Source organism: Anguilla rostrata, chromosome 17 (assembly GCF_018555375.3).
Source record: "Anguilla rostrata isolate EN2019 chromosome 17, ASM1855537v3, whole genome shotgun sequence".
Taxonomy (NCBI): Eukaryota; Metazoa; Chordata; class Actinopteri; order Anguilliformes; family Anguillidae; genus Anguilla; species Anguilla rostrata.
Window position 1 is genome coordinate 22,900,895 of NC_057949.1, and position 26,567 is coordinate 22,927,461.

General features: G+C 49.9%; 1 protein-coding gene across 10 annotated transcripts in view; it reads left to right on the forward strand.

The window, feature by feature from the left end:
* The window catches only part of usp36 (ubiquitin specific peptidase 36), a 29,192-nt gene extending 5,925 nt beyond the window's left edge, over positions 1–23,267 (forward strand). For 2 of the 10 annotated variants that reach the window (XM_064315142.1, XM_064315133.1), the window contains exons 2-22: positions 5,174–5,435; positions 5,867–6,088; positions 6,510–6,620; positions 8,276–8,378; positions 8,585–8,652; positions 9,306–9,376; positions 9,559–9,641; positions 9,895–10,006; positions 10,357–10,497; positions 11,151–11,251; positions 11,381–11,519; positions 11,908–12,252; positions 12,832–13,068; positions 14,254–14,381; positions 14,775–15,452; positions 17,024–17,274; positions 17,529–17,714; positions 18,177–18,292; positions 18,534–18,678; positions 19,124–22,161; positions 22,199–23,267. In XM_064315142.1, coding sequence (XP_064171212.1) covers positions 5,183–5,435; positions 5,867–6,088; positions 6,510–6,620; positions 8,276–8,378; positions 8,585–8,652; positions 9,306–9,376; positions 9,559–9,641; positions 9,895–10,006; positions 10,357–10,497; positions 11,151–11,251; positions 11,381–11,519; positions 11,908–12,252; positions 12,832–13,068; positions 14,254–14,381; positions 14,775–15,452; positions 17,024–17,274; positions 17,529–17,714; positions 18,177–18,292; positions 18,534–18,665 — 3,477 coding nt within the window. In that variant the 5' untranslated portion in view covers positions 5,174–5,182 and the 3' untranslated portion in view covers positions 18,666–18,678; positions 19,124–22,161; positions 22,199–23,267. Of the gene's footprint in view, positions 1–5,173; positions 5,436–5,866; positions 6,089–6,509; positions 6,621–8,275; positions 8,379–8,584; positions 8,653–9,305; positions 9,377–9,558; positions 9,642–9,894; positions 10,007–10,356; positions 10,498–11,150; positions 11,252–11,380; positions 11,520–11,907; positions 12,253–12,831; positions 13,069–14,253; positions 14,382–14,774; positions 15,453–17,023; positions 17,275–17,528; positions 17,715–18,176; positions 18,293–18,533; positions 18,679–19,123; positions 22,168–22,198 lie in introns of all 10 variants that reach the window. The other 8 variants (XM_064315139.1, XM_064315137.1, XM_064315138.1 and 5 more) reach the window with 8 other exon arrangements.
* The last annotated feature ends 3,300 nt before the right edge of the window (positions 23,268–26,567 follow it).

The following is a 26,567-nucleotide window of genomic DNA, read 5'->3' on the forward strand; positions in this document are numbered from 1 at the left end:
TATGATGCACTGGCAATCTGTCTTTACTTAGTTTTAGCCAAATTCCAGCACCTTTTACCTGTATTTGGGACATTTCTGGGCATGATACTCTTTTCTGTGTGGGGAGGGGTGGGCATGGGTACAGAGCGACATAGGTACGGGGGTGACATAGCTCAGGAGGTAAGAGCGGTTGTCTGGCAGTCGGAGGGTTGCCGGTTCGATCCCTGGGCGTGTGAAGTGTCCCTGAGCAAGACACCTAACCCCTAATTGCTCCCAACAAGCTGATTGGTACCTTGCATGGCAGCCTTTCACCATTGGTGTGTGAGTGTGTGTGTGAATGGGTGAATGAGAGGCATCAATTGTAAAGCACTTTGGATAAAAGCGCTATATAAATGCAGTCCATTTGCCATTTACGGAGCCTGTGATCAGATTCCGGAAGTGTTGCTTTTTATCTGCTACGATGATGGATGCTAAGGAGCCAGGCAAAAAGACAAGCTGACGGGACTCGCTCAAAAACTGGAGTCAACCTTGGAATTGCTTTTCCTTGGTGGCGTCAGCTGAAGATCGCCAAGGAGACGAAAAGCTGAGGCTTGTTTTGTGTTAGACCTGTAAGTGACGTTACTTTTAGCTAGCTAGTTATGTTAGGCAGCTAGATGCCGGAGGTTGGGGAGCTTTTGTATTGAATTTCTGTTCTCCCATAAAGATGTCTTCTCCTCTATGGGAAGTGCTGTTACTGTATATAGTTTCGCTAGCTTGGTAATTCACCTGCATTTATTTAAATCGGGAACTTAAATGTTACAGTATGCATGCTGTCTAGCTGCATGAGCCAACTTGGAAAAGCTAACAAAGTTGAAAACAAAGAATCTCGTCCTCATCAGGGTTTAAGGAGTTCCATGCTAGTTCAGATCACGGAAATGTTTTTATATATTTCAGGATATTGATGCACTATGTGCTGTTTTTTTTTTTTTTTTTTTTTTTTTATAAAATAAAAATAAAAATGTTTTAATCCTTAATTTACCAAGATGAGTTTAATTGAGATTGAGATCCATTGAGATAAGAATGGGTTTTTTTCTCTAGGGAGCCCTGACCATGATGAATTTGAATCATGACATTGTGATTTTATGAATTCAGAATCATCCCTAATCTACTGGTCTGAATTACACTCAGCTGCTGGTTTTTAATTGTGCTGGTAGCTGTCGGGCAATGATTGGCTGAATTTGGCAGTGGAGGAACCACCCTATTGGTCCCTTATCATTGTTTGTGCTCAACACGTCCCCTGGATTCCAGTTTTTCCCACTGTGCATTGCAGAATGCAGTCATCGGATACCTTTTGTACCTTTTACCCATAAATCCCATGATTCCCTGAGGCTATAAAATTCATAGTGCAGAAAATTTATGCAAAATAAATGTGTGAAACAGTCCTGCAAGCCAGTTCAGATGTTTTTCTTGTCAGCAGATGTGCTGCCCTGTGATTGTTAGATGGATAGACAGATGGATTCACGTAAGGATAGGCTGTGTATTGTCACCCTGGTTTGTTTGCAGGTTTATTTTGTATTGCATTAAATGGCTTTGTTAGTCACCCTGTGTAAGCATGTCTGCTAAATGAGTAAGCGTGATGTATGAAATTCGTTTAGTAATGTACCTCTTGCCAGATTCACCTGGTTGCTCTTTTTGTTGCTGTCAGAAGCATGTATTTGTGGCTGTCGACAGTGCAGCTGTTACTGTATGGCGCTCCATCACCGTGCTTTCACACAAGCAGATTAAACCATTTCTCCTTCCCGTGTTATTTCGGTGTGAGGTAACGATCTGTCCTCTGCAGGGGGCTAAAAGTAAAGTGGGGGGGGGGGGGGAGAGCCCTGCGAGCCTGCCGAGGTGGTTTTACCCGGCGGAACGCTGGTGCGGTCCAGCCCCCGGCCGCGGCCCTCCGTCGGGTTGCGTAACGCCACGGTGCGCGCGCGCGTTTGTTTACCGGGAGGCTCCCCGGCTGGGAGTGCGTGCGTTTTAAACCCCATTTAACGAGCTTGTCTTTGCAGCCGAGAGCGGGATAATCCCCGAAAACCGGCTTTGCTGCGGCGTGCGCTCCGCTCTCCCCCTGGTCCCGCGGCGGCCGTCCCGCTCCGCTCCGCTCGTCCTGGCCCGGGGTCCGTGGGACGCCACAGCGGCGCCGCGCCCGTCCCTCACGGGGGCCCTGGCACGGGACGTTAGATTACCGGCGCGGTTTTGTACCGGAAATTTCCCCGGCACCGGGTTGCCTGGCGAGCGGCTCACGCCTCACCCGCAGACCCCTCCCACTCATGAGTCACTGCAGTGACGTCACCAGGGTCGCGCTCCGGCTCATCCCCGCCAGCGAGGCCAGCGTTACGCAATGGGCATGTCTGTATACACAGACACACACACACATACACACATACACATATGCACGCACACGCACTCGGGTGCAGGGACTGAGAGTGTCTGCCTCTTTACGGATAGCGGGGAGGACCGGTGTGTCGGCGAAGGCTGGCGTGCTTACCAGTCCCAGGGCTGCGGGCTTCATGCCGCCCAGCTCGCGTAACCGTTTGGCGCGATTCGCCTACCGACAGCCGCTTCATTGGTCTGTCAGTGAAAACTAGAACCCCTGCAGATGACACTGCACCGGACACCGTCGGGGTCAGTCTTTCACTTTCTGTCTGTGTTGACTGTAGTTTCCTGATCGGACTACCCACTCACGCCAATCTGCTGCTTTCAAACTGAAGCTCGACGGCACATTCCCAGAGTTCAGCTGCCTTCAGCGTTCCGTCGAGGGGGAGGCTGGATGTGATTTATTTCTGGAGATGCGGGATAGTGTCGTGGTTGTATTGCTGTTGTACTGACTGAAGGCACGTGCCAGAGAGAGAGCACATCTGATGCTCCGCTGGTGATGTAGATGAAGAGAATTTAAGGCTCAGAAAGCAGCCTAATCACAGTCATCTGAATTTCTATTATTATTCATTTTTAATTTACCATAATTACTAGGAAAACTCACAAGCAGAGCTATGTAAAGACACGGTAACTCTCTAGACTCCAGCTCTCTGCTCAGTCGTCAAGTAGCTTAGTAAGTTGAAATATATGCTGTTTTATAATAAAAATTTGTTACATTTTCTCCATGCTTATCTGCTCTTCCAGTGAATGTGGGAACGTGGTGGTTACTGTAGTAATGTAATGTGAAAGGGCTGTGATTGGCATTGGCCCGCTGTGGCCGGCCAAATATCAGTTATTGATACTGGCTCCCCAGAATTTCCACGGTGCGCACGCCTAATTTTGACTTTCGAATGATTTGTGTGTGCAAAGCCCACTAAAGCTGAATTTGGTGACGGCCTTAATTAGTTTTTTTTTTTTACACAACTTCCCTGAAGGTAAAAAGGAAGTCATCTCAGAGCTGAAAGCGAGTGACTGTGCATTTATCCCTTTAGTTTAGACCACACGGTGTCATACAAGTGCGCCAGATTGGTCAGATTTTACTCTGACAACATTTTGCTGCGCTGGACAGAAGTGAAACTAAACACAGTCTGTGATATTCTGTCTGTGATATCTTGCAACCGCGAGCGAGTCCGGAGTTCATCTTGATTCGTCGGCGGGGGGCGGTGGGAGGAGAAGGTTGTTGTCGAACTGCGAGTCGCGTTTCCTGCGTGAGGCAAAGGCGGTCGTTGTGTGTGTGGTATGGGATTTGAGGATGAGAAGCTGATCGAAAATTCTTTCAGAAGCGTGTGTGTCTGTGGGGGGTGGAGTTTGTTGCCAAGCTACCACCCCCTTGCTGTTTCTTGTTACATCATTGTGGCTGTCTGTGCCCCCCCCCCCACCGGCTCAGCCATTGTCATTGTAAATCATATCCGTTTTTCCCCTTGAAGGTTGGCTTGCCCTTGTGAGTAAGATGCATGTGGCCCCCACCTCTTAATACAGCGCTGGCTGTGATGAGCAAGCCTGTTATGTTCCACCCCTCTGCTCTATGTGTGTGTGTGTGTGGGTGTGCGTGCGTGCGTGCAGGCAGGCACGTCTGTGTGAGTGCGCATGGGTGTGTGTGTGTGTGTGAGTATGCACGGGTGTGTGTGTGGTGTGGTTTGTGTGCGTGAGTGCGCACGGGTGTGTGTGTGTGTGTGAGTATGCACGGGTGTGTGTGTGTGTGGTGTGTGTGTGAGTGCGTACGGGTGTGTGTGTGTGTGCGCGGGCGCTCGGGTGTGTGTCTGAGGGCCTCACTGATTCATTGACTGCTTCTGTAGGGAGTGATGATTGGTTGGGGTGAAAGCCAGCGGCGGCTGTGTCACCGCTGCAGACGTGCAGCTGAGGGTACCGAAGCTCCGCCCCCTGGGCTGCTGAGGCGTACTGTAAATGCGGCTCGCTCGCCCTGCTCTGGCGGCTGCGTGCCGATGACATAATCGCCTCTTACCGGCGCTCTCCGCGGCCCGTCCCGTAAGCCAGCCCCCTCGCGACCGCGCTCCCGCCCTATTGGCCTGCCGCCACTTTCCTCTCCGCAGGTTCAGACAAACGCAGATGCCGCTGTTGGCCACGTACTTGCGCCAGACACTACAAGGTCAACGGGAGGGGGGTGTTTGTGAATGGTGCCTTCCTCCTTGCGAGCGTGTGGGAGCGACGGCGGGGTTTTGCGGGGCCCGGGGGGGGGGGGGGTGGTTTAGGGTTGAATCTCTGTCCCTGCGGCTGTCTCTGCCCCGCCCGGCCCCCTGCGCGGCTGTCTCTGCCCCGTCCGGCCCCCTGCGCAACCCGGGCAGCCGCTGACGCGGCGTCGGTCTGAGAATAACCCACAAAGTCATTAAGGTCTCCTTGAATGGCTGACGCACGCCAGGCTGCGGCTTCCACGCCTTCGCCTTCTCTCCAATGAGAGGGGGCATTTCCGCCCCAGCAGCCTGGGTACAGAGAGATGTGCGCGTGAACAGGTCTGAGTAAAGCACAGTCGAGCTGGTCAGGTGCTGTGTCTGTGCTCCAGTGCTGTGTCTGTGCTCCGGTGCCGTGTCCGTGCTCCGGTGCTGTGTCCGTGCTCCGGTGCTGTGTCCGTGCTCCGGTGCTGTGTCTGTGCTCAGGTGCTGTGTCCGTGCTCAGGTGCTGTGTCCGTGCTCCGGTGCTGTGTCTGTGCTCCGGTGCTGTGTCCGTGCTCCGGTGGAGACGTTCAGGCGGGGCCTTGATTGACCCGCTCCCGTGTGTTGTGCCCCGCTCTGGTCCGCAGTGATGCACGATGCCCATAGTGGACAAGCTGAAAGAGGCCCTGAAGCCTGGCCGGAGGGACTCGCCCGACGAGGGCGACCTCAACAAGCTGCTGGCCTCGTCCGCCAAGAAGGTGCTCCTGCAGAAGATCGAGTTTGAGCCGGCGAGCAGGGGCTTCTCCTACCAGCTGGAGAGCCTGAAGAGCAAGTACGTCATCCTCAACCCCAGGAGCGAGAGCGCCGCGGGGCCGAGGCCCGCCGACACCGTCCACATCAAGAGGCAGGGTAGGTGCGGTTGCGGGTTCAAATCTCAAAACCTGCCACCTGTCGGCAGCCCATTGCATTTACATGCACATGCATCTTTTTACTGGGTGCTGTTATACGGAGAGATATTTACTCATATTTTTGGCCCTTAATGTGGAATGATTTGGGATTATTCTTGAAGCAACGTAGCGTTCACCAAGTTGCTGTAGAAAGGTTTATGTTAAATGTCCAAGGATATGATCTAAGAGGGTAGATAATGAAATATTATTTATCTGTGTCAGGGAAGGTCAAATAAAGTCAATAGTGCATTGGACAAGGATCGTAAGGTGTGTAATCGGCTGTAATTGCCTGTGTGTGTGAAGCCAGTGTGCTTTGTTGTGAATGTCTTGATGCTCGCCGCAGTGATGCGGAGTGTAGCTAACATGGCTGTGCTGCCCCGCCCCTCTCCCCAGTGTCGGAGAGCGCGGGCGGGGGCCAGAGCGATGGAATCCCCGCCCCCCAGAAAATGCTGTTTCCCGCTAACCGGCTCTCCATGAGGTGGGAGCGCGTCTACAGGGTGGGGGCCGGCCTCCACAACCTGGGGAACACCTGCTTCCTGAACTCCACCGTGCAGTGTCTCACCTACACCCCGCCCCTCGCCAACTACCTGCTGTCCAAGGAGCACAGCCGCTCGTGTGAGTCAGCCCCGCCCCTTTGCCCCGGCCTTCTCCACGAGGTGGGAAGTCCAAAAGTCAGGGAGTGCTGCTATGCGTTTCTTCCACCCATTAACTCAGCCAGCTGATCTTCGGTAATTAGGCCTAAATGCTGGCTGAAGGATTGCGCTGATTAGTAAATCCAGGTAATTGGAACAAATTGGAGCAAAATACTGGGGAGGACTTTTACTTTCTTGAACCTGAATTTTCCACTTCTCCTTTTCCATTGGCCGGTGTGACTGCACCTTGTAGTAACAGGACGTGCCATTGGCCTCCAGGCCCAGGCTAGTTGAGCTTTGTTTGGATGTTGTAGTCCTCGCTGTGTGTACCCCTGTGTTCGCGGGTGACTGTTGGCGGTTTGTGGCTCAGTCTGACGCCTGCGTTTCCTCCTCCTCCTCCTCAGGTCACCAGTCGGGGTTCTGCATGATTTGCGTGATGCAGAACCACATCGTCCAGGCCTTCGCCAACACCGGGAACGCCATTAAGCCCGTGTCCTTCATCAGAGATCTGAAGAGTAAGCATCTTCCCTATGGTGTGCGTGTGCGCGTGTGTGTGTGTGTGCATGTGCGTTCGTGTGCATGCGCATGTGTGCGTGTGTGTGTGCGCCTGTATGTGCGTGTGTGTGCGCCTGTATGTGCGTGTGTGAGTGAGTGAGTGTGTGTGTGTGTGTGTGTGTGCGTGTGTGTGTGTGCATGCGCATGTGTGCGTGTGTGTGTGTGTGTGTGTGTGTGTGTGTGTGTGTGCGCGCCTGTATGTGCGTGTGTGTGTGTGTGTGTGCGTGCGCGTGTGTGCCTGTATGTGCGTGTGTGTGTGTGCATGCGCATGTGTGCGTGTGTGCCTGTATGTGCGTGTGTGTGTGTGCATGCGAGTGTGAGGCAGGCAGCAGTTCTAAACACATTACAGGAAGAAGCGACGGGAGAGAATGCCGAGTAGAATGAATTGGCGTGTGATTAGCACGATAGCGCTTGGCTGTGACGCTGGCACTTCCTGTAGGTGTCCTCTCGTGTGCTCGCCCGGCGATCCCGGCTTCCCTCATTTTCACGTAGGCGGCCGCTAAAATAACTTTGCAGCTTCAATTCCTTTAATTCCCGTCAGGTTCTATTCCCTAGCAGATAAAGAGCCTGTCGTGTAAGAACAAAGGCTCCATAGACGTTCAAAAGAGTCCTACGCAGTCGCTCTGCCAAAGGCCTGAAATGAATCCCAACCTGTGACTCCCAAAGCAGTGAAACGTCGACACTGGAAGGACTAGCTCTGCCTGAAATTGACCTTGTGTGAAGTGCTGGCGGTCCTGGGTGCAGTACACGAGTCCTGCCTGCTCTCCGCTGGCGGGCGCTGTGGGGGAGGGGGGGTGACGTCACCCCCTCCCCTCACAGGATGCGTCACAGTGCGAATCCATGACGACGGCGGCACACAGAGGAGACGCTCTCTGACTGGCTGCTCACGTGGTGCAGCCCAAGGGGGAGAGCCCCTCCCCCACCCCCCTACCCAGGCCTCGCTCTCTTCTCTCGCCCTTTCTCTCTTGCTCTCTCATTTTCTCCCTCCCCCTCTCTCTCTCCCTTGCTCTTTCTCTTCTCTCTCCTCTCCCCCCTCACTCTCCCTCTTCTTCTCTCCCTCATATTCTCCCTCTCCCCCCTCTCTCCCTCTCTCCTCCTCCTCCTCCTCCTCCTGCTGCTGCAGTGACCTCTCTCTCCTTGAGACTGCGGACTGGGAATATCTGGCACAAATCCCCAGCAAAGGCAGCAATGTCACTGAGGCTCAAAGGCTGCTCTCTCTGTCTGCCTTTTTAGTCTCTTTCTCTAGCTCTCAAACCCTTGTGTTCTTACGTTCTTGGCTACTTATGTCTTCTGAAAGAACCAGATTCTCTTTGCTCCCGGCCCGTTCTGTACAGGGCTGAGTGGGGCTGCTGGTGTTATTTGTGTGAGGATTGCGCCCGGTCAGAACGGTCACTGATGGGTTCAGGACAGGCCCCGGCTCGTTCAGATCACGTCCCGAATGTAACTCGTGAGGTTGAAGCGCTTGTGCCCGGGTGCGGACCAGGTCCGAGCCGGTCGTGGGGTCAGCCGCTTCGTTCCTCTCGCCTGACCGCACGCAGCGTTTAAGGAGGCCCTCGTTAGGTAACGCTAACGGCGTCACGTGGTGTAACCCAGTTCCCCCCCCCCGTTTTCGCAGAAATCGCCCGCCACTTCCGGTTCGGGAGCCAGGAGGACGCCCACGAGTTCCTGCGCTACACGGTGGACGCCATGCAGAAGGCCTGCCTGAACGGCTACCCCAAGTAAGCCCGGGGTGCCGGCGACGCCCGCGCCCCGATCCGCGCGAGCGGACGCGCAGCGCGGCTGTGTCTTGTGCCGCTGACGTCGTCTGATTGGGGGAAACTGCGGCTTTGCATAACGGTTGACTGCATAAGTGCACAACTTCATAGCGAGTGCTTTGTAATCTGTAAGATTTAAAGGCTTAATCGTCTCTCTGTTGCTCCTGTAGGTTGGACAGGCAGACCCAGGCCACCACACTGGTCCATCAGATCTTTGGGGGTTATCTCAGGTCACGAGGTACAGTGACGTGCTTCTGTTAGTAGAGAGCAGTGGATAGTTCTTTACTGCCTCATAGGTGACTTAACCACTAGACAAAAGACAGTTAGTCACCGGATTTGCCGAACGTTCGGTGAAACGACATGGCCGCTACAAGCCAAAACATTTCCTCTTGTGTTTTCAGTTTCTCCTATAACATTTTAAAAAAAAATCTTCTCACTAGTGGTGACTTGGTTAAAGGAAATTCCCTCAGATTTGCATGCGGGAAGTTACCTGGTCCTGTGCCTTTAGTTTAGACACCCTTTTTAGCGTAACTGCTAACGCGTAACGTTTCTGTCAGTTTCGTTCAAACTTGGCGCAGTTTCAGCACTACGTCAGGAAACTGCTGAGCGAGTTGCACGTTGACTGGTTGCAAGGGCACCGTTTCTGTTGTAGGTTAAAGAACATTGCAAGTGCGAGCTGACCCATTTTCCTCCTGAATTATGCACGTTTTATTACGTAGACGTTCAGCGGCCTTTTTGTTGTATGTCTCTCTCTATCGCGTATGGGTCATGTGGTCATTGTTTGTGCTGCCTGGCCCCTGGGATTGCTGCTTGCAGCTGTGTTTTGCACATGAATCATTGTCTTTGTGTGCCTTTATGACTTTTTTTGTGCACATCGATTTTTCTCTGCAGTGAAGTGCTCCATTTGTAAAAGCGTATCGGACACCTACGACCCTTACCTGGACATCGCTGTGGAGATCAGGGTTTGTGGAATTCTGTGTTTATTTAAATAAATATGCCATTCCTTGAGATTAAATCTCAGTGAAAGATTTTGAAGATTTTGTTGCAGTCACAGTTTGTGGATGTCCTGTTTGCTGTGGAGCTGACTGACTGACTGTCTGTCTGTCTGTCCATCCATCCATCCATCCATCCACCTCTCTTTCAGCAAGCGGCGAACATCGTCCGGGCCCTGGAGCTGTTTGTCAAACCGGACGTCCTGAGTGGAGAGAACGCGTACATGTGTGCTAAGTGAGTGCTTCTCCGAGCTCGAGGGTTTCTCGTAAACGCCGTCAGGATAGCTTCAGGCTTCTTACAGAAACCTTCAGGAAGCTTGGAGGCTTTGTCGGTGTCGGTGGGGGGCAGTCCACACTGTGATATCCGCGAGCCCGTACGCAGCCGTCCGTGTCGCCTGGCCCCTCCCACACCACCGTGCGTGTCCCGCCGCGGGCTCGCCCGCTTTGAAGGTTTTTTTATTTGTTTGTTTTACGTCGTTTGTCTTCAGGTGTAAGAAGAAAGTGCCGGCGACCAAACGCTTCACCGTCCACCGCACCTCCAACGTGCTGACGCTGTCGCTCAAGAGGTTCGCTAACTTCAGCGGCGGGAAGATCACCAAGGTGAGTCTGAGGATTACCCGCTACATTAGTTCCCTCCAGTGAAGTTAAGGCTGCTAGCTGTCAGTAAGATGCACCTCCTGTCTCGAACAGGAGCTAGCTCTCTCCTGTAGAACTGTGTGGCTGTCGTGTGTAAAATAGTCACTGGTTCACTGGTCATAAGGAAGTGCGCATTATTTGGCTACACATGTCCTTCTCTATGGTTGTGCGTGTTTCCTTACGACCGGTCATCGTGAAAGTGGCATGCTCTTTCTTGGTGTTGAGAATTTGTGACCAACAGAACTTCAGACTTCGGTTGGCTTCGGTTTAATTTCCCTCTGTCAGAATGAATTTTCTCCGTGTTCTCCCTCCAGGATGTGGGTTACCCAGAATTCCTGAACATACGGCCCTACATGTCTCAGAGCTCAGGGGACCCAGTCATGTACGGCCTGTATGCTGTCCTGGTGCATTCTGGGTACAGCTGCCACGCCGGGCACTACTACTGCTATGTCAAGGTGAGATGCACAGGATGCTGTTGCCTAGAGACAGGGTTTTGATGCTAGCTGGTTTCATAGTAAGAGAAAGTACTTTCCCGGGTTTTGTCACATAGGGAAGTAAACAATGCATTGTTTCTTAAAATGTGTCGACAGGCCTTAAATCTTGCATCATGGAAAGTGGTATATTCCACTGTCATGGAAATTTGTAGTCATGGGAGAAAAAGTAAATTCCTTTCGATGTGCCATCAAAAAGAATTTGTAAGAAATTTTTGAAATTTCACGTGCAGCAACCTAAATACATCCATCTTTGTTGCTAGCTTAGCACCATGATGTCGTCTGTTGTCAGGTCTAGCAATGTCAGAATGCTGTTACTGCTAACTAATTGGCTAGCTTGCTGGTTTGTACTTTGAATCCCCTGCCGAAGGGCGCTGGTGGCTCATATTTACCGCTCAGAGTGGCTGCAGGTGTGCGTCCGGTCTGAGAATAAGCAGTCTGAACAGTCAGCGTTTTCCGTCGTCAAAGTTCGCGAGACCTTGACTGTTTCGGCCGTACAGTAATAATCCTTAAGTCCTGAAATATTTAAGGTGAACCCATTTGAAAATGAAAGGGAAAAATGCCGGCTTGATGGAAAGGTCAAGAGCTCATTGGATCCCTCAATCGATCTTCTGCAGGCCAGCAACGGGCAGTGGTACCAGATGAACGACTCAATGGTTCATTCCAGTAACATCAAAGTGGTCCTCAATCAGCAGGCCTACGTCCTCTTTTACCTGAGGTAATGAGGAGGCGACCTCCTGAGTCCGAGTGGCTTTGTGTGTGCGGGCGGAGGCCCCTTGCGATGCCTCGCCCCGGGGGGAAGCATCCGGAATGCCTTCGGGACACGTTGTTCTGTCTGGTGCCGTAGAATCCCCGAAGCGAAGAAGAACACGGACGGCCCGGTGATCAAGGCGGGGGCGCTGCACGCCGGGAGGAACGCCATGACCCCCGAACAGCTGAAGAAGGCCACCCTCAACGGGTCACTGTCGTCGCCGCAGGTTACCAAGGTATGGGGCATGATGGGAATTTTGCTGTACTCATTTCACCTGCACAGGCTTTTAAAAAAATAATGATATATGAATAAAAAATTAAATCTATAAGCAGAAAAGTAAAAAGAAAAGTTTTTGTCACTGGTGGCAGTTGAGAAACCTCACTGACAATCATGTGACCTAAAACCCTTTATGATGACGGGTGTGCATTCCGCTGAATGTTTTGGATCGTAAATGTGCAAAACCGATTATGAATGCAACTGTTTATGAATGCATTGTACAAATGTAAGTTTCGATCATTGAGTTTGATCTTTCTGAAATGTTCTAAGTCCTCTTGAGAGTCTCACAGGCCTGGAGTTGGAAGCTGAGCTTGTCTTCCTGTTGTCCTCCTTGGTTTCCTGTGCAGAAGCTGGACCCCTCTCAGCTGCGGAAGATCCAGTCCATGGATGGCGGGGTCGGGGTCCCTGTGCCCCGAGGCGGCGGCGGCCCCTTGCCCAAGCTGGCTAATGGCATACCCTCGGGCCACGCCCCCTCCAAGCCGCCGGGCCCCACCCTGATCGAGGAACCCTTCAAGAAGCTGAAGAAGCCGTCGCCGCAGACGCTGGGCCGCAGCGCTACGCCCGCCCCCTCCAACGGCCTGAGCAGGGCGGACGGCGAGCGGAGGCCGGGGTCGGAGGTCAGGGGCCTGGCTGCATCTACCTCAATGAAGTCCCTGTCCGACTCGTCCTCCGCAGACAACTCCGATTCCAAGGTAGCGCGTCTGCGCCTCCCCCTGTCTGTATACTGCACGGAGCTTACAGCCGCGTGGGATCAGACATACACCCACCCCTGTACAGGCCCCGCCCTGCCCCGACCCCGCCCCACCCTGCAACACCCCGCCCCACCCCAAATTTACCACTCTCATTACGCCCTGCCTTCCTGCTTTCCATCAACCTCACCCTGTCCTATTGTGAAATGGTGCCACCTACTGGTCAGGAGCAGGAGCGCATGTGTTGTACTGTCAGTGTGGGCCAATAGATTTTCCATGTCCCATTTTAACTGCGTTGTACATTTTCACTTGATGATGGAAGTGAAGAGTGGGGGGGGGGCTGTTCCCCTCCGTGAAACTTGCTGAGGTTGGGGGGGTAGGGGGGGTGCAGGGGCAGAGGAGTCAGTGTAATGTAATGATTGGGGACCTGGCCTTGTAACTCAAAGGCTGTGGTGCTGTCATGGTGACCTTGAGCTTTAGTAAATGTGTGTGTAAGAGTGTGTGCTAAAGGCTTAATGTGGGCTTGGTGGTGGCGGGGGGGTCACGCTGTGTCTCAGTTTGCGGTTGCGCTGTGCCCTCCAGGACTGCGGGGGGCCCCGGAGCGCCCCTGCCGGTGACCCGGCCGCCCAGAGGAGCAGCGTGAACGGGACGGCCTCCCCCAGCCGCTCGGCCGAAGGGTCCAAGGGCCTGGAGCACAGGGCCGGAGACGACCAGAAAACGGTCAAGTTAAAACCCCAGGCCCTCACCAACGTCACCTCCGAACCCACCAGCACCATGTCGCCCCCGCCCGCTAAGAAACTGGCCCTGTCTGCTAAGAAGGTGAGCGGGCGGGGCGGGGCCAGGGCGGGGCGGGGAGGGGGGATCCCAAGCGGCCGGCGTGCGCTAGCTGACGTAGCTTGGGCCTGAGTGTCACAACGACCTTCACAAAGGTCGAAAATGGCGTACTAATGAAGACAGCGGTGTGGGTTAACTTGTGTAGCAAAGGTCTGTGTAAGTTAATCACGGACTGATTACTGACTGATCACTTCCATAGCCTCTGCGGGCCTGCTCACTAGCCTACATAGATTTTGGCTTGACTCTCACCATGTCTGCTTGATTCAGTTAGAAACTCGCATAGCAGATTACCAACAGCAAGCTAGTTTACCTCCAACATGGAACGTTTCAGGAACGCTGTGGAATATTCTGGCGAGATTCACATTGGCGTTAAATGATGTCACGACAAGAATGTTCCTCAGACATCGTGTGAACATATTTACTGTGCCCAACGAGTTCTGTCAAAGCCACAGAAGTGTTCCAGGTGTGTTACACGCAAACTTACTGCTAACATCCACAGGTGCGGCTGATTTAGTGATGGAAAAGTTGAAGAGTAGTGTAGCTACTGAAATGCCAAATTTGGTGCACGCTGCAGTATTTACCAATGAAATTTATATAAATGACCATAATTGTCCGTTCACTATTAAAGTAATTCTTAATAGGAATGAAACATGGAAAAATGTTCAGAGACTGATACTGCAATGTTCCTAGTGGTTTTAAAATGGTATTCAATAGACAGTATAAATGTCTGTTTTACACTTACATTTCTGGAATGTTCTGTCTCCCATACGGTATTGGGCCACCCAGCTAATGAGTATTTCCTGCATTCCTGAGGTGTTTTTTGTTGTGCTGTTTTTTGGGTCCAGTGTAAACGATACCCAGCGACAGCTACACGTGTGCGCTGTGTGTTGAATCTCTTGGCTTGTTTTTTAGTCTTTTTCTTTTTCTTTTGTTCTTCAATTTTCTATTCCTTTCTTCTAACCATTTCTAATTCTTCTCTGCCATACCCTCTTCTGTTTTTTTTTTCCTCCTCCCCCGTTCCTTTCCTTGTCCGTTTCTTGTTTTATCCCCGCCCCTTCCTTGCCCTTTTTTTTTTTTTTTTTTAAACCCCTCATTTTTTCACACGTTCATGGCTGCGTTTTATTTTTTTTCTTTAGACCACCAAGTTTTTATTTATGTCAATAACTGCAGGCCAGTCCCAGCTGGAGTCCGATCAGCAGTGAGGCTCCGCTTCCCCCCGCACGCCATCCGTCCAGAGACCCCACGCATCCCGCACACCTCCACCCCCTCATCTCCGCTCCTCCCGCGCGTGCTAACAGGTAGGTCCTGCGAGTGCTCGGTCGCTGCTGCGCCCCCCCCGAACCCCACCCCCCCTTCGAGCGGAAACCGCTCCTTCTTCCGTGAAACGTCCCCACGTGTTGCTGCAATTCACATTTATTTGCTTATTGTGTGTGTGTGTGTGTCTGTGTGTGTGTGTGTGTGTGTCTGTGTCTATATGTGTGCATGTGTGTGTGTCTGTGTGAGCTTCCTAAACCCCTAATGAGCCTACATGTTTCCATGTCTTTATTATGTACCACGTGTCTCTACTGTTAATGTCCTTTGATGTTACATTGGTATGTGACTTGACTGAAACGTAATAAAGTGTGTGTGTGTGTGTCTCACGGAGTTGCTTGACTGTTTCCTCTTTTTTTCTCTGCCTCTATTTGATTCAGGGCTGCTCCATTCCATTTGCCCAAACCCCAATTGCCACCCACACCCCAGCCCAGCGCAGACCCCCCCCACACCCCCCTGTCCTCTGCTCTGCCGAGGCCGCCGCCCACCTTCTCTGCTCAGACCAATGGCTTTCTCCCACACCCTCTGAAGACCCCCAGTCCGGCCTCTCTCACGCGAGGCCCCGCCCCCGAGCCTGCTGGCCCCGCCCCGCAGAGGAAGAAGAAGAAACACAAGCGCCGCCACTCGGAGATGGAGGCGGAGACACCGCCGCCCACCGCGCAGCCCAAGCGGGAGGCGGGACAGCCGGAGGCCGACCGCAAAAAGAAGAAGAAGAAGAAGAAGAAAAAGAAGCGGAAGAGAGAGGACGAGGAGGAGGAGGGGGAGTGTCCCAGGAGCCCCGGGGAGATGGCGCAGTCGCACCTGGAGCCTCCGGCCCCGCCCCACCCCTCTCAGGAGGAGGACTGGTGTCTGGGGGAGCCCTGGACCATCTCCCCCGCACCTGCACGGGTGCAGACACAGACGCAGCTGGAGCAGACGCAGACGCAGCCAGAGCAGACGCAGACGCAGACGCAGACTCCCAAAGCGGGACAGCAAGCTGCAGACGCGGTCAGGAAGAAGAAGAGAAAACGCAAGGACAGACAGGAAGAGGAAACGGTCTCTTACCCTGCCCCAGAAGGGTATGTGTTTTACAAGAAGGATTCTTCCAGCTCAGCAGTCCCAGATATGAGCACCTTTTCGACCTTTTCGAGCAGTAGGGCAGTGGTTTGGGAAGTGGGCCTGTAACTGCCTAGTTTGCAGGTGCTTGTTAAGGTATGGCTGTGCCTTTTTGGCCTTGAGCAAGGTACTTGACCTGAATTACTTCTGTAATTATCCAGCTGCATTTTATGTCAATCGGAAGTTTCTCCTGATAAGAGCATCTAGCTAAAAAAAAATTTTAAAAAGTAAAATAAAAGCACAGAGTGAAGCTTAAATTAAAGGGCTGTTGGATCTTAGGGACTGGCAGTCTGTCATTTGGCTCCGCACCTGAAACAGTCTGGATAGACAGGCCCTCTTCTGTGAAATAATACACAGGGAGGATTTACTTGCAGGCTGTATTGATCTTGCTCAGTTTTGGAGCATTTCGTTTCACTTCGTTATTCTGAGGGAAACTTGCTGGGAGGGAACGCCATTTTAATGAAATACACCTGCTTACCCACGTCCCCCACAAGGAAATGAAGCGCACTAAATTAAGGGCCAAAGATGGGATAGAACTTTGGTGTAGATTTTACAGAGCGAGTAAAGTATGCGAACTGAGAACTACAGACTGCATAAATGCTCAGTTTGTTGTTAAATATAAGTCGCGTTTGTGTTCGTGTGCAAGTAAAAACAACCTGGTCTTTAAAGGAGTACCATGGTGGTTGAACGTGACACTTCCCAGTTGTCTTCAGGCAACAACAAAACAAATGTGCATAATTTTTTTATTCTTCAGTCATTTCAATGTACTTTAAAACGTATTTTTCTAAGCCTAAATTTCCCACTATAAAAATTCACCCGAACCGTCTGGGCGTGGTAATGAGAACTGTCAGTTAGCTATGATTGACAGACCGTGCCCCGTTACTATAGCTTCCCCCATGATACGCTCTCTTTGGGAGACTGAATGTTCACAAGCTAGCTAGCTTAGTAGTATATCAAGTATCGATAGATAGCTAAGGTAAGGACGTTGACTTATATCCAATTATAATTTTTGCTATCTAGCTAGCCAAGTTAAGATAAAAGCACAACTATAACGTCCTCATAAAAGCAAACTAGCAAGCTAACGTTATCGATAACATTGCCTTATGAAAGCAAACCTCCTAGCTAGCTAACGTTAGCTAGCTAGCTAAATGAATATAACCAGAAATAATCTAAAGGCACTCTAATTTAAGTGAACCTAACGTTAGTCAAATATTTGCATTGTCTTAACAGCAGGACGGTGTGTCCTGTCAGATTTCTTTACGGGGCGTGGAAATGGGAGTGGTTACTGTATTCGTGACGTAGAAAAATGACAACTTTCTCAACCGGTTGAAAATAGGACGATGAATTTAAAACGCATATTTCTCCAAAAATACAGAACGGACATATTTAATACTTTGCTTACTGTGTTTCTTCAATGCCTCTTGTGCAAATAGCACATAAAACCGAGAAAGTGTGAAAATCACCATGGTACTCCTTTAAATGGACGGTTCCATGTAATTAATGTCAAGCTGTTTTCTTTTCCTCTGCATTTCAGCTCCGGGATGGAGGGAGGAGACACTGGGACAGAGCTGAAGAAGAAGAAGAAGAAGAAAAGGAGGCTGAAGGAACACTTGGAGAGATGCGGAGAGAAGGGCCAGAGAGCGAGCGATCGGGAGCACACGGACGCAGGCGCAGTCCTCCCGCCACAGGGGGGCGCCGTCGAGGCAGGGAAGGCCCCCGTCTCCAGCTCAGGTAGCCACAATGCCGCAGCCTCTGCCCCTGATGCCACTCAGCCGTCAGTCAACGGTGAATGTGATATTCGAACAGGTTTCCCACGTGTTCATTGTTTGATTGCTGCTATTAGCAGTGCTTGGTCACTGTGATGGCGGCGCGTGTTCTGACAGTGTTTTGTACTCCGAGGCTGGGTCTGTTCAATAATTGATAGGTTCTCGCTGTGCTGAGTGCGTGCTGAGTGCATGATGCTAATGGTTGGAGTGGTGCAGGCCACGTTTCTGGCATAGCACAAACCCCCGCCGCTAACTTCCTGCCCCGCCCCGTAGCCGCAGTGTTCGTGTGGGACAGCCGGGTGAGGGACGGGTATAGGCGCCCGCAGGCGGACCCCGCTGCGGAGGAAGGGGGAGGACGCGCCCCCCGCCCCGCTGCCACGGGCTGGGACGGCGCGCGGACCGGCGGCGTGGTGGAGGAGCTCCTCAGGAACTCCGCGGACACGGCGTACGGAACGCAAGGTGAGCGGGCGCGGAACGTTCCGGAACGACGGCGTTGGCGGAGCTGTGGCGCGGTGCGGGCCGTGAGGTCGTGGCGCTTCCGCAGAGGGAGCGGGCAGAAACCGGGGACGTGCGTTCGCTGTCACATTCTTTTAACGGCATGTTAAAAATGCAGGCTTTTGGGAGCTACGCGAATAGGCTAGCTCCTTTCTCTTTCCTGTTTTGCCTGGTGCCTCCGAGTTAATTGTCTTCACTAGACTTGCAGAACTACCTGATAATTTTACGCAATTTTAGCGTGATAAAAAGAGTACCTCAAATCTATGCCTTTGCTTTCTTCTTGGCCATATGGGCCTTCTGGTGCCTTATGGGCAGTGTGGTAAAATGTGAGCAGTTTAAATAGCTATTTTTGCTCGATGCTGTGGGCGGCAGGGTGTGGGTTGTAACGGGACGTCCCGTCCCCCGTGTGCGTGTGTCCGTGTGCAGTGCTCAGCTGGGACGGGGACGTCTCTGCTATCAGCAGGGATGCGGCGGACGACGCGCGGCTCTCGAAAATGGACACCGTGATCGACGAATGGGATGAGGACTTTGACAGCGGGAAGGTGAGGGGCAAATGAGAGGGAAGCCAATCAGACGCCCCCACTCAGGGGCGTGTCCAGCCTCCGCGGTAACCCTGGAGGTTTTTGCCGCATCCACAGTGCAACGCTAAAATAACGTTTCTGTCAAACTCGCTTTTGCGCTGTGGGCGGAACTGCTCTGTGAACGAACGTACTCCAATCACGCGCCAACGATTTTACTCTTCTGCGTCTGTCTGTCTGTCTGTCTGTCTGCGCGTACGCACAGGTAAAGAAGGTGAAAAAGTACAAGAAGGAGAGGAGGAGGAGTTTTAATGTTTTCCAGAAGATACAGGACCGGAAGAACATGTGGTCTGTCACACCAGGAGGGAAGAAGGGTTGCCTGGGATACCGCTACTGACCAAGAGAACCAGGTGAGTCCGAGCGCACGTCCTGATAGGCCGAGTGTAAATAAGGTGGCAGTGATCACGCATGCGCGAGTCACAAACTGAGATACTGACAAGAGCATCCTGAGAGAATGCCTAAATCTCAGAGCGTTCCAGCCCTGAGGAAAGAGCCCTTTTAGAAAGGGATGCTGCCGCACGGTCGGGGATAAGCTGTCTGTTACCACATAAAAACATTTCTGCTGCGTTAAGCACTTTGCTTGCGTCGTCAGATTTACTGCGCCAAAGAGTTTGACTAAGCAGAAATCCGAAGCACAGTGCCTTTTTTAACTGTCACTCATTTGGAACGCTAGAATTACTGTCGAGCCCTTACAGCCTGGCTTGTAATCATGAAGTACCAAGCCACGAATGCAGGACTCACTGATTGGTTGGTTGGTTGACCTGGTTTCAGCACTTCTTTTGTGTCTCCTCCCAGTTGGCATGTGGGATGTTTTAAAACGGGGGTCGTCCTCTGTGGCTCTCCGCTCGAAGGCGAAGGGCCCTGCCGGAGGCTGGCGCTGCCGTCTGCCCAATCGGACCAGAACGTGGCCGGGGGGCGGTCCTGCGGTCTGGACCACGGCGCTGTGACGTCTCCACGCGGCCCGCGGCCTCCTCTGAGGTTCTCTGCTGGGGGGGAAACAAGCGGAACCGGACAAGTCCGACACACAGGCGGCTCGATCCGGGCTAATCTTGGGCAATCTGCCACGAGTGCTGGAAAATGCTACCACAGTACAAGACCTGAGTGCGCCGGTTCATTAATCCAACCATTTAAGGACTAGGCATGAATGAGTCGGCTCACCGAGGGCGTCACAGCCATCTTGTACTGCGGTTGTCATGGCGGCATGTCACGCGTCCCCGTTTTGAGTGGAAGTACTGCGACGCGATCTCCTTCATTCACCCAAGACTTGCACTCTCTCTGAGAAATACTCAGACGACGTTAAAAATGAAATCTCGGCTTGCTGATATCCTTGCTTCTGTCATTTCTGAACATTGTGACCGTTAGTTAATTGAGCTTTTAAGTCTTTCGTAGAAGGCCGGCGGGTCAAGCTGTGTTTGACCGAACGTGCGCCATGTTGCTCGTGAAGTCTTGGTGAATGAGGGGGAGCGCGAATTTGAATGTGAGAATGAGAATGAAATGGGAGTGTTTTGGGTGCACAAACGAGGGCAGTGCTGTACAACCAAGCTGTCAACAGCCTGCCGTCACCTAGCAACCAGGAGCAGGCTGTTACAGTCTTTCATGGCCGCAAACCTGCTAGCTGTGAGGTTGCCTGTGGTAATGGTAATCTTGCGTACACCTGGAACATCTGGCCAAGTGACCTCCTTTCCAAAAAACTACCCCCGACTGTCGAAGAGTGAAAAGTTAGGAAAGTCAGAAGGTTTCTGAAATCTGCGACGCCCTCAGTTACCTGTTCTCGACTTCAAACTGGGAGTGGTGTTATAGTTTAACCACATCCTTCCCCCCCCACCCATGGTGACACACCCTTGCTGAAACTGCGGAGGCCACAGTTGCTAACTGTGACTTTGAGTTAAGGCAGGCTTTTGGAGCCTCAGGGTTGTTGTGGGCCCCGGCTGCAGGTGAACGTTTTGCAGGAATGCTGTTGGCCACTGAAAGGCTTGCGCCTGGCGACCTTTTCTTTTTTGTTTGTTTGACTGTTTGTTTCTTGAATTCTTTCAAAGTGTAATTTTGTTCCTTTGCCAAACATGCTGTAAGGCACGTGTGCGTTGCCCATACAGTTAAGTTTAACACGTGGAAAAAGAGGGGTTTTGGACTTCATTTTTTGTTGTTACTGTTGATGAATTCCATGCATGTAATAGTTTTGTTGAATTCAGTTTTATTTTTCTATGTGAATTGTACATCCAAATAATCATACATTTGGAAGATTTATATTGAAAGGATAGTCTTGACACCGAGGATAGATTTGGATTAATTTACTTGTTTGACCGTGTGCAAGTAAATGGTACAGAAATTTAAAAAACACGGCAGGATATTTAAAAAAAAAAAAAAAAAAGTGTGCAGAGCAGATCTCCCCGTGGTACCTAAACCGCAGGACCTGAGACAGACAGACACAAACAGGAAGCCTGTGAATCCGCTCTCCAGCTAGGCCTTCAGCCCGCTGCTCAAGTTAAAACGACTTTTTTTTTTTTTTTTTTTTAGGCGAGCAGAGTTGAGGTGAAGAATCTGCTCTTCATCACCGTGCACCAGCTTGGTGAAAATTTTATGGAGTTTTAATTGCGTTTCTCTCTTCCGCCTGTGAAGAATGTATTTAGATTCATTGTTTCACGGTTAATGGACAGACACAATTAAAATTTAATCGGCTAAATTCTTAAGGCTGCAAATTGGATCTTTTTCATTATTGAGGGAACGGTGTAGCTAACGGTTGGCTGTGTGCATGTGCTTCATGCTTGAGATGCAAAAAAGGCTCAGGTTGATATGAATATGTATTTCATGGATTACATATCCATTGTATCAAACATATCTTCAGTAATTCCAATTAATATGCGTATGTGAGAGGGGATGTGTGTAAACTTAATTTATTCAGTCCAGGTGCGAGGAGGATTACTTAAAATGACTCATTTCCCATAACCTTCCCATTATTATTTTAAGATTAAATAAGCTGAATGTTTGAACGTTATATCAGTGGAAATCTTTAAGTTAACATCAAACTTCTTTGTGTTTGGATAAAATCAAATTAGTTGGATCTGCTGCTATTTTTCTGCATCTTTTCAGGACGATGATCTTCTAATGCAATGCCTCCTTTGTTTTCACGTTCGTCTTTCTCTTTCTCCTGCAAACCGTGCCTCTTGAACTCATTACCATCCTCATTTTAGTTTGAGAATTTTAATTTGGGTCTGAATTGAGGTAAAGATGCTTTGGTTTGGTGACGCTTTTAGGACTTCTTTTTCTGTCTGCTCTGTGGCCTGGTGAAACTTGTGTACCATCTTGCCAAGGTGCTGGACATGACCTCATGTCCTGTTGGTGGACACAGGTTTGTTCCCAGAATCCACCAGCACCCTAGGGCCAGTATTCGCTGAGAGGACACGAGCAAGGATAAATACTAAATAAATGGAGTTTATTTTATTTTATTTTTTCATTTTTTAAAATGAGTTTCATCCGTGTAATTTTGTCAACATAGTAAAATTTGGTCTGCAGTCTGTGCTCAGGACAAACAAGAGAGGCTATGTTTGATGTCTGCTTTTATGCATGTAACATATTTAAAGATTTCTATATTTTTTACAGAGAATTAAGAATGTATATTGCAGAGGTGCGGTTCGGTAGAAGCTGGGTTTTGCATGTAGAGTTTGCTGTGGCAGAGCCGCATGTGGGCGGGTTCTCTGGGTCCAGCGAGAGATGCCCGTGGGAAGGAACGCTGGAGGAAGCCACACTGCCTCTCTGCTCTCTATCCTTTGGTGTGTGGGGAGTCGGGACTGAAGGTCTGTGTGTGTGTGTGTGTGTGTGTGTGTGTGTGTGTGTGTGTGTGTGTTGGGAGGCAGTGTGTGTGTGTGTTGGGAGGCAGGGTGTGTGTGTGTGTGTGTTTGTGTGTGGGTGGACTGGCTGCTGTTTCTGTACAATGTGCAGCTCTGGGTCTCAGCACCGGTCACATACAGTACATTGGGGGTGTGTCTCAGGAAAGCTGACCATCCTAGACAACACTGTTGCCCCTCTCACCAAAAACTTCAACCCTTAACCCCCCCCCCTCGTTCTTCTACACCCTCCCCATTGCTACACTGACCACTGAACTATTCACTGAAATGTCCTACACAAAGAACTCAGTTCCCTGCTATGGTTAAACATCACGCATACCTCCCCTAGTCAACCCCCCCCCCCACCGAACACTTCCTTAATATGTATAATGTATATTTGAAAATATAAAGAGAAAAAAAAACTGTGGGGTCTTCCATTTGTCTGGGCACAGATACACCGCATTTATAAACGAATAATGAAAATGCTTTGCCAATGTAAAACCTGCACAGCACACCTCTTCTCCTAACCTCCTGTACTGTTTTATAATATAAAAGTACACCACTTTCTCCCCTCCGTTTTATTAGACAGGTTTCCTTGGATTGACTTCAAAATTAGTTGCGTCACGGTTTATATACATACGCATTACACAAAAATGGAAAAAGTATATATTCAAAAAAAAAAAATTCAAAAAAAAACCTGTCGTATCTATGGGTTGTTGGATTGTGATTAGAAATTATCTGCAAATAGATGTGAGAAATGCGATGTCTTTCATGTGATTCCGTAATGCTTTTACTGTAGAGTGATTACAGTAAATGACGGTATTAAAAAGAGGCATATTGCTATTACGAGTACAGTGTTCTAGAGTGTATGAATGTTTCGTGTGAAACTAACCTGAAATTAGACGTGTAATATCAATGAGACTGACTTATTTTTTATTTTTATTTTTTTGGAACACTGACTGGTCTAAATCTTCCCATGTGTCATAATCTGCATTTATGGTTCTACATTTTGCACCATTTTTTCTGACCAAGGAGAGACCTTTAATTATTAAGATAGGAACTCATACAAAAAATATGTATAAATGTACAGGTGCAATAAAGTTGTCACTTTTGTGGAAGTGTTTAGTCTGTTTTTGCCTTATTCGGTTTTTGTCCCAGTAGGCGAATATGAATAAAATGATTCTAAATGAATAATATCATTCTTACAGCAAGTTGTGCCTTTGTTCAGTATTCGTGAACTCCCCCATTTGGAACTGCCAGTTGGATTGGAGTTATTGAAAGGAGTTCATGTTAATGTAGTGGTGTCTTGCAGCACTCTAGATGATTTTCCCCCAGCAGTTGTCGTGGATTGCAGGCACATTCTGCCTTGCGCCTGAGGACTCCAGGTTCTAGTCAGCTGATGGCAGAGCTCCAGCTGAAGCTCTAAACTGCATCTGTTGGGCCCAGATTGCTCTGACATCGCCATAACATATAAACAACGAAACTGAACCTATTCTGAATTTTAACGCTTGCCGTGCAAACAATCCTTGTTGGTTTTTACGTATTTCTGCAGCGTAACTGAACTGAAGCCAGTTACGCACCATGACTTTTCATTTTGAGACAGGCCTACTGTATGCTCAGTGGCCACTTTATTAGGTACACCTGCTCGTTAACGCAAATAGCCTACTCCTCCAATCAGCGAATCACGTTGCTGCAACTTAATATATAAACATGCAGACATGGTGGAGATGTTCAACTAAATATTAAGAATGGGCAAGACGTGTGATCTCTGCAACTTTTACCGTGGTATTGTTGGTGCCAGTCGAGGTGGTTCCAGTATCTCGGAAGCAGTTGCCATCTAGGGATTTTCGCTATCTACGGTCTCTAGAGTTCACAGAGAATGATGTGATAAAGAAAACATCCAGTGAACGGCAGTTCTGTGGGCTGACCTCATATTAACAAGGTGTCAGAGGAGATAGGGCAGGCTCGTACAAGCTAAGAGAAGGTCGTTCTCAAATTATAGCTGTAACAGTGGTGTGCAGAAAAGCATCTTTGAACAAACAATGTGACAAGCCTGGAAGCAGCTGGGATACAGCAGCTGAAGATCACGCCGGGTTCCGCTCCTGTCAGCTGAGAACAGGACGATGAGGCTGTGGTGGGTATAGTCACCAAAACTGGATGATTGAAGAGTGGGGAAAAATGTTGCAAGGTCTGACGAATCGCGATTTGTGCTACAACACGCAGGTGGCTAGGGTCAGAATTAGGCTAGAACAGCATGAATCTGTGGATCCATCCTGCCTTGTGTTAATGGCGCGGGCTGCTGCTGGCAGTGTAATGGCGTGGGGAATGTTTTCTTGGCCCTGTAACATACCGACAGCGCATCAGTTGAAAGTCACGACATTATTGAACATGTGTGTCCCTTTATGGCCACAGTCTGCCCTTTTTCAAAAGGATCCTTCTAGAATGTGCTATCGTGTCACAAAGCACACATCATCCAGCTGGCTACATGAACATGACTGTGACTTCAGTTTACCCCCAAAGGCCTGCACAGTCCCCAGACTCCCAACAGAGCACCTTTGAGATCACTTGGAACAGGGGGGGGATATCAGACTGTGTGATGCTACGAAGTCAAGTCATCAAGCATGGAGCACAACCCAGAAAGAGTCCTTTCGTACCTTGCTGAATCCATGCCGTGAAGAATTCAGACTGTTCTGGAAGCATAAGGGGACCGGTCCGCCGGTATAAGAAAGGTGCGCCTATTAGAGTGGCCACTGAATGTAGGCCTATATCTGCTTGCCTAGCCGTGAAGCACCGCTGGACGTCATGGGGAACTACGGAGCCCTTTTGTTCTATGCAGTTATTTCAACGGTGCCGAACGAAACGGCGTTACTTTGTACATTTGCATTATTTAAGGAAATTAACTTCAAAGAGTAGCCTAAGTAACAGAACCATCATTGATTTGACGGGCTAGTGCAGGGTAAAAATGTTCAGCGCCTGACGTCACATCGCGGGTTATTTATTTATTTTTTGGAGTTGTACGGATGCTCCCGGATAATTTGGTACCACCCAGTGGAGAGGAAAAGCCTGCTTCATGGTTGCTAGAAAGGGGGATTTCTTTTCTGAAATCATATGGAATTTTACAAATCTTCGGAGATAGAGTCAGAAAAGGAGATATTAGTTTGAGTTGTGGGTGGGGAAGTCCTATATTTGTAGTGGAGTCATTTTGGTTCGGGGATTTTAAGAAATAATACAGGCTAAAAATGGCATCTGGCAACTAAGACCTACAGATGGACAGGGATCGTATAGAGCGGCTCTGGCACTGGATGTAGGGGATGAGTGACGGCAGTGAGTGAGGAAGAAGACATACTTTGTGAGAGTGGGGGAGATTTAAGCGGTGCAGCGTGGGTGGACCTTCAGTAGTAGGTACGGGCGTGCGGTGGCAGCGTCGGTGAGAGAAAGCCTGCAATAACGAGACGAGAAACGGCAGAATGGACGAGGAAAACTACGGTAAGGCATCCCACTACACCTTTACCGCGTGGCAATATTTCACAGCTGTGAGACGCTATAATACATGTCTGTATGCAGCCTAACTACATTGCTACCCTGGGCTGAAGCAGACTTGTCTGGTTCGGAGGAAGCAGCGATCCAGCCACTTAGCTGCTGAAGCTACGGTATTGTAAATCGTGTTCGTGTTGGTGATGCTGCTTGCTCAGTAGAGTGACAAGGCAAAAGAGTTGCACGAGGAATCCAAATTTCACTGAAGTTGAAACGTATAGGTAACCCTTTGGGAGATTTAAAGATGCAATGTGATGCATCAGGAAAGCGTTTTAAGCTCTGTGCTGAGGTAAAGCGTGGTTGCGGTGTGAGCAGGGGCAGACAGCCGGCGGGATATAAACGAAAGGAAACATGCTCGAATTGGCCTTATTTCTTGGGCTGAAGTTATTCGTTTCTTCTCACTATTTTTGTTTTTGACAGTGATTTCTGGATGTTTAGAAGCGGAGAGTGGCATGATGGCTATCAGTTTTGCAAGGCATGATGTTTTGGGAAATTGTTTGTTACATGTGGTAGGCTGTCAACAGTGTTGTTTGCTAACCTGTGTTGAGACTCAAACGCTAACCTCAAACCTCCAAATGCTATATTAAACAGGGCAATAAAATAAAGATAGCTCGCTGGCTTTGAAAAGATAGGAGCTGACCATAACGGAAACATATTCCGTATTCTGCACTATCCTTTTTCTTTCAAATAAAATGTTATATTTCTCAGTGTTAACTTTAAGTTGTACCACAACAATTTAGACATCATTTAAACCTGCATTATAGTGTGTCCGATTCAGACTGTAGAACGTTCTTTCATGCGATGACGGAGCCATAATTCCCTGGCACTGCAAAGATTCATCTAGAGTTACATACAACTCCCGCTGCCCACGTGGGAGAGCATAT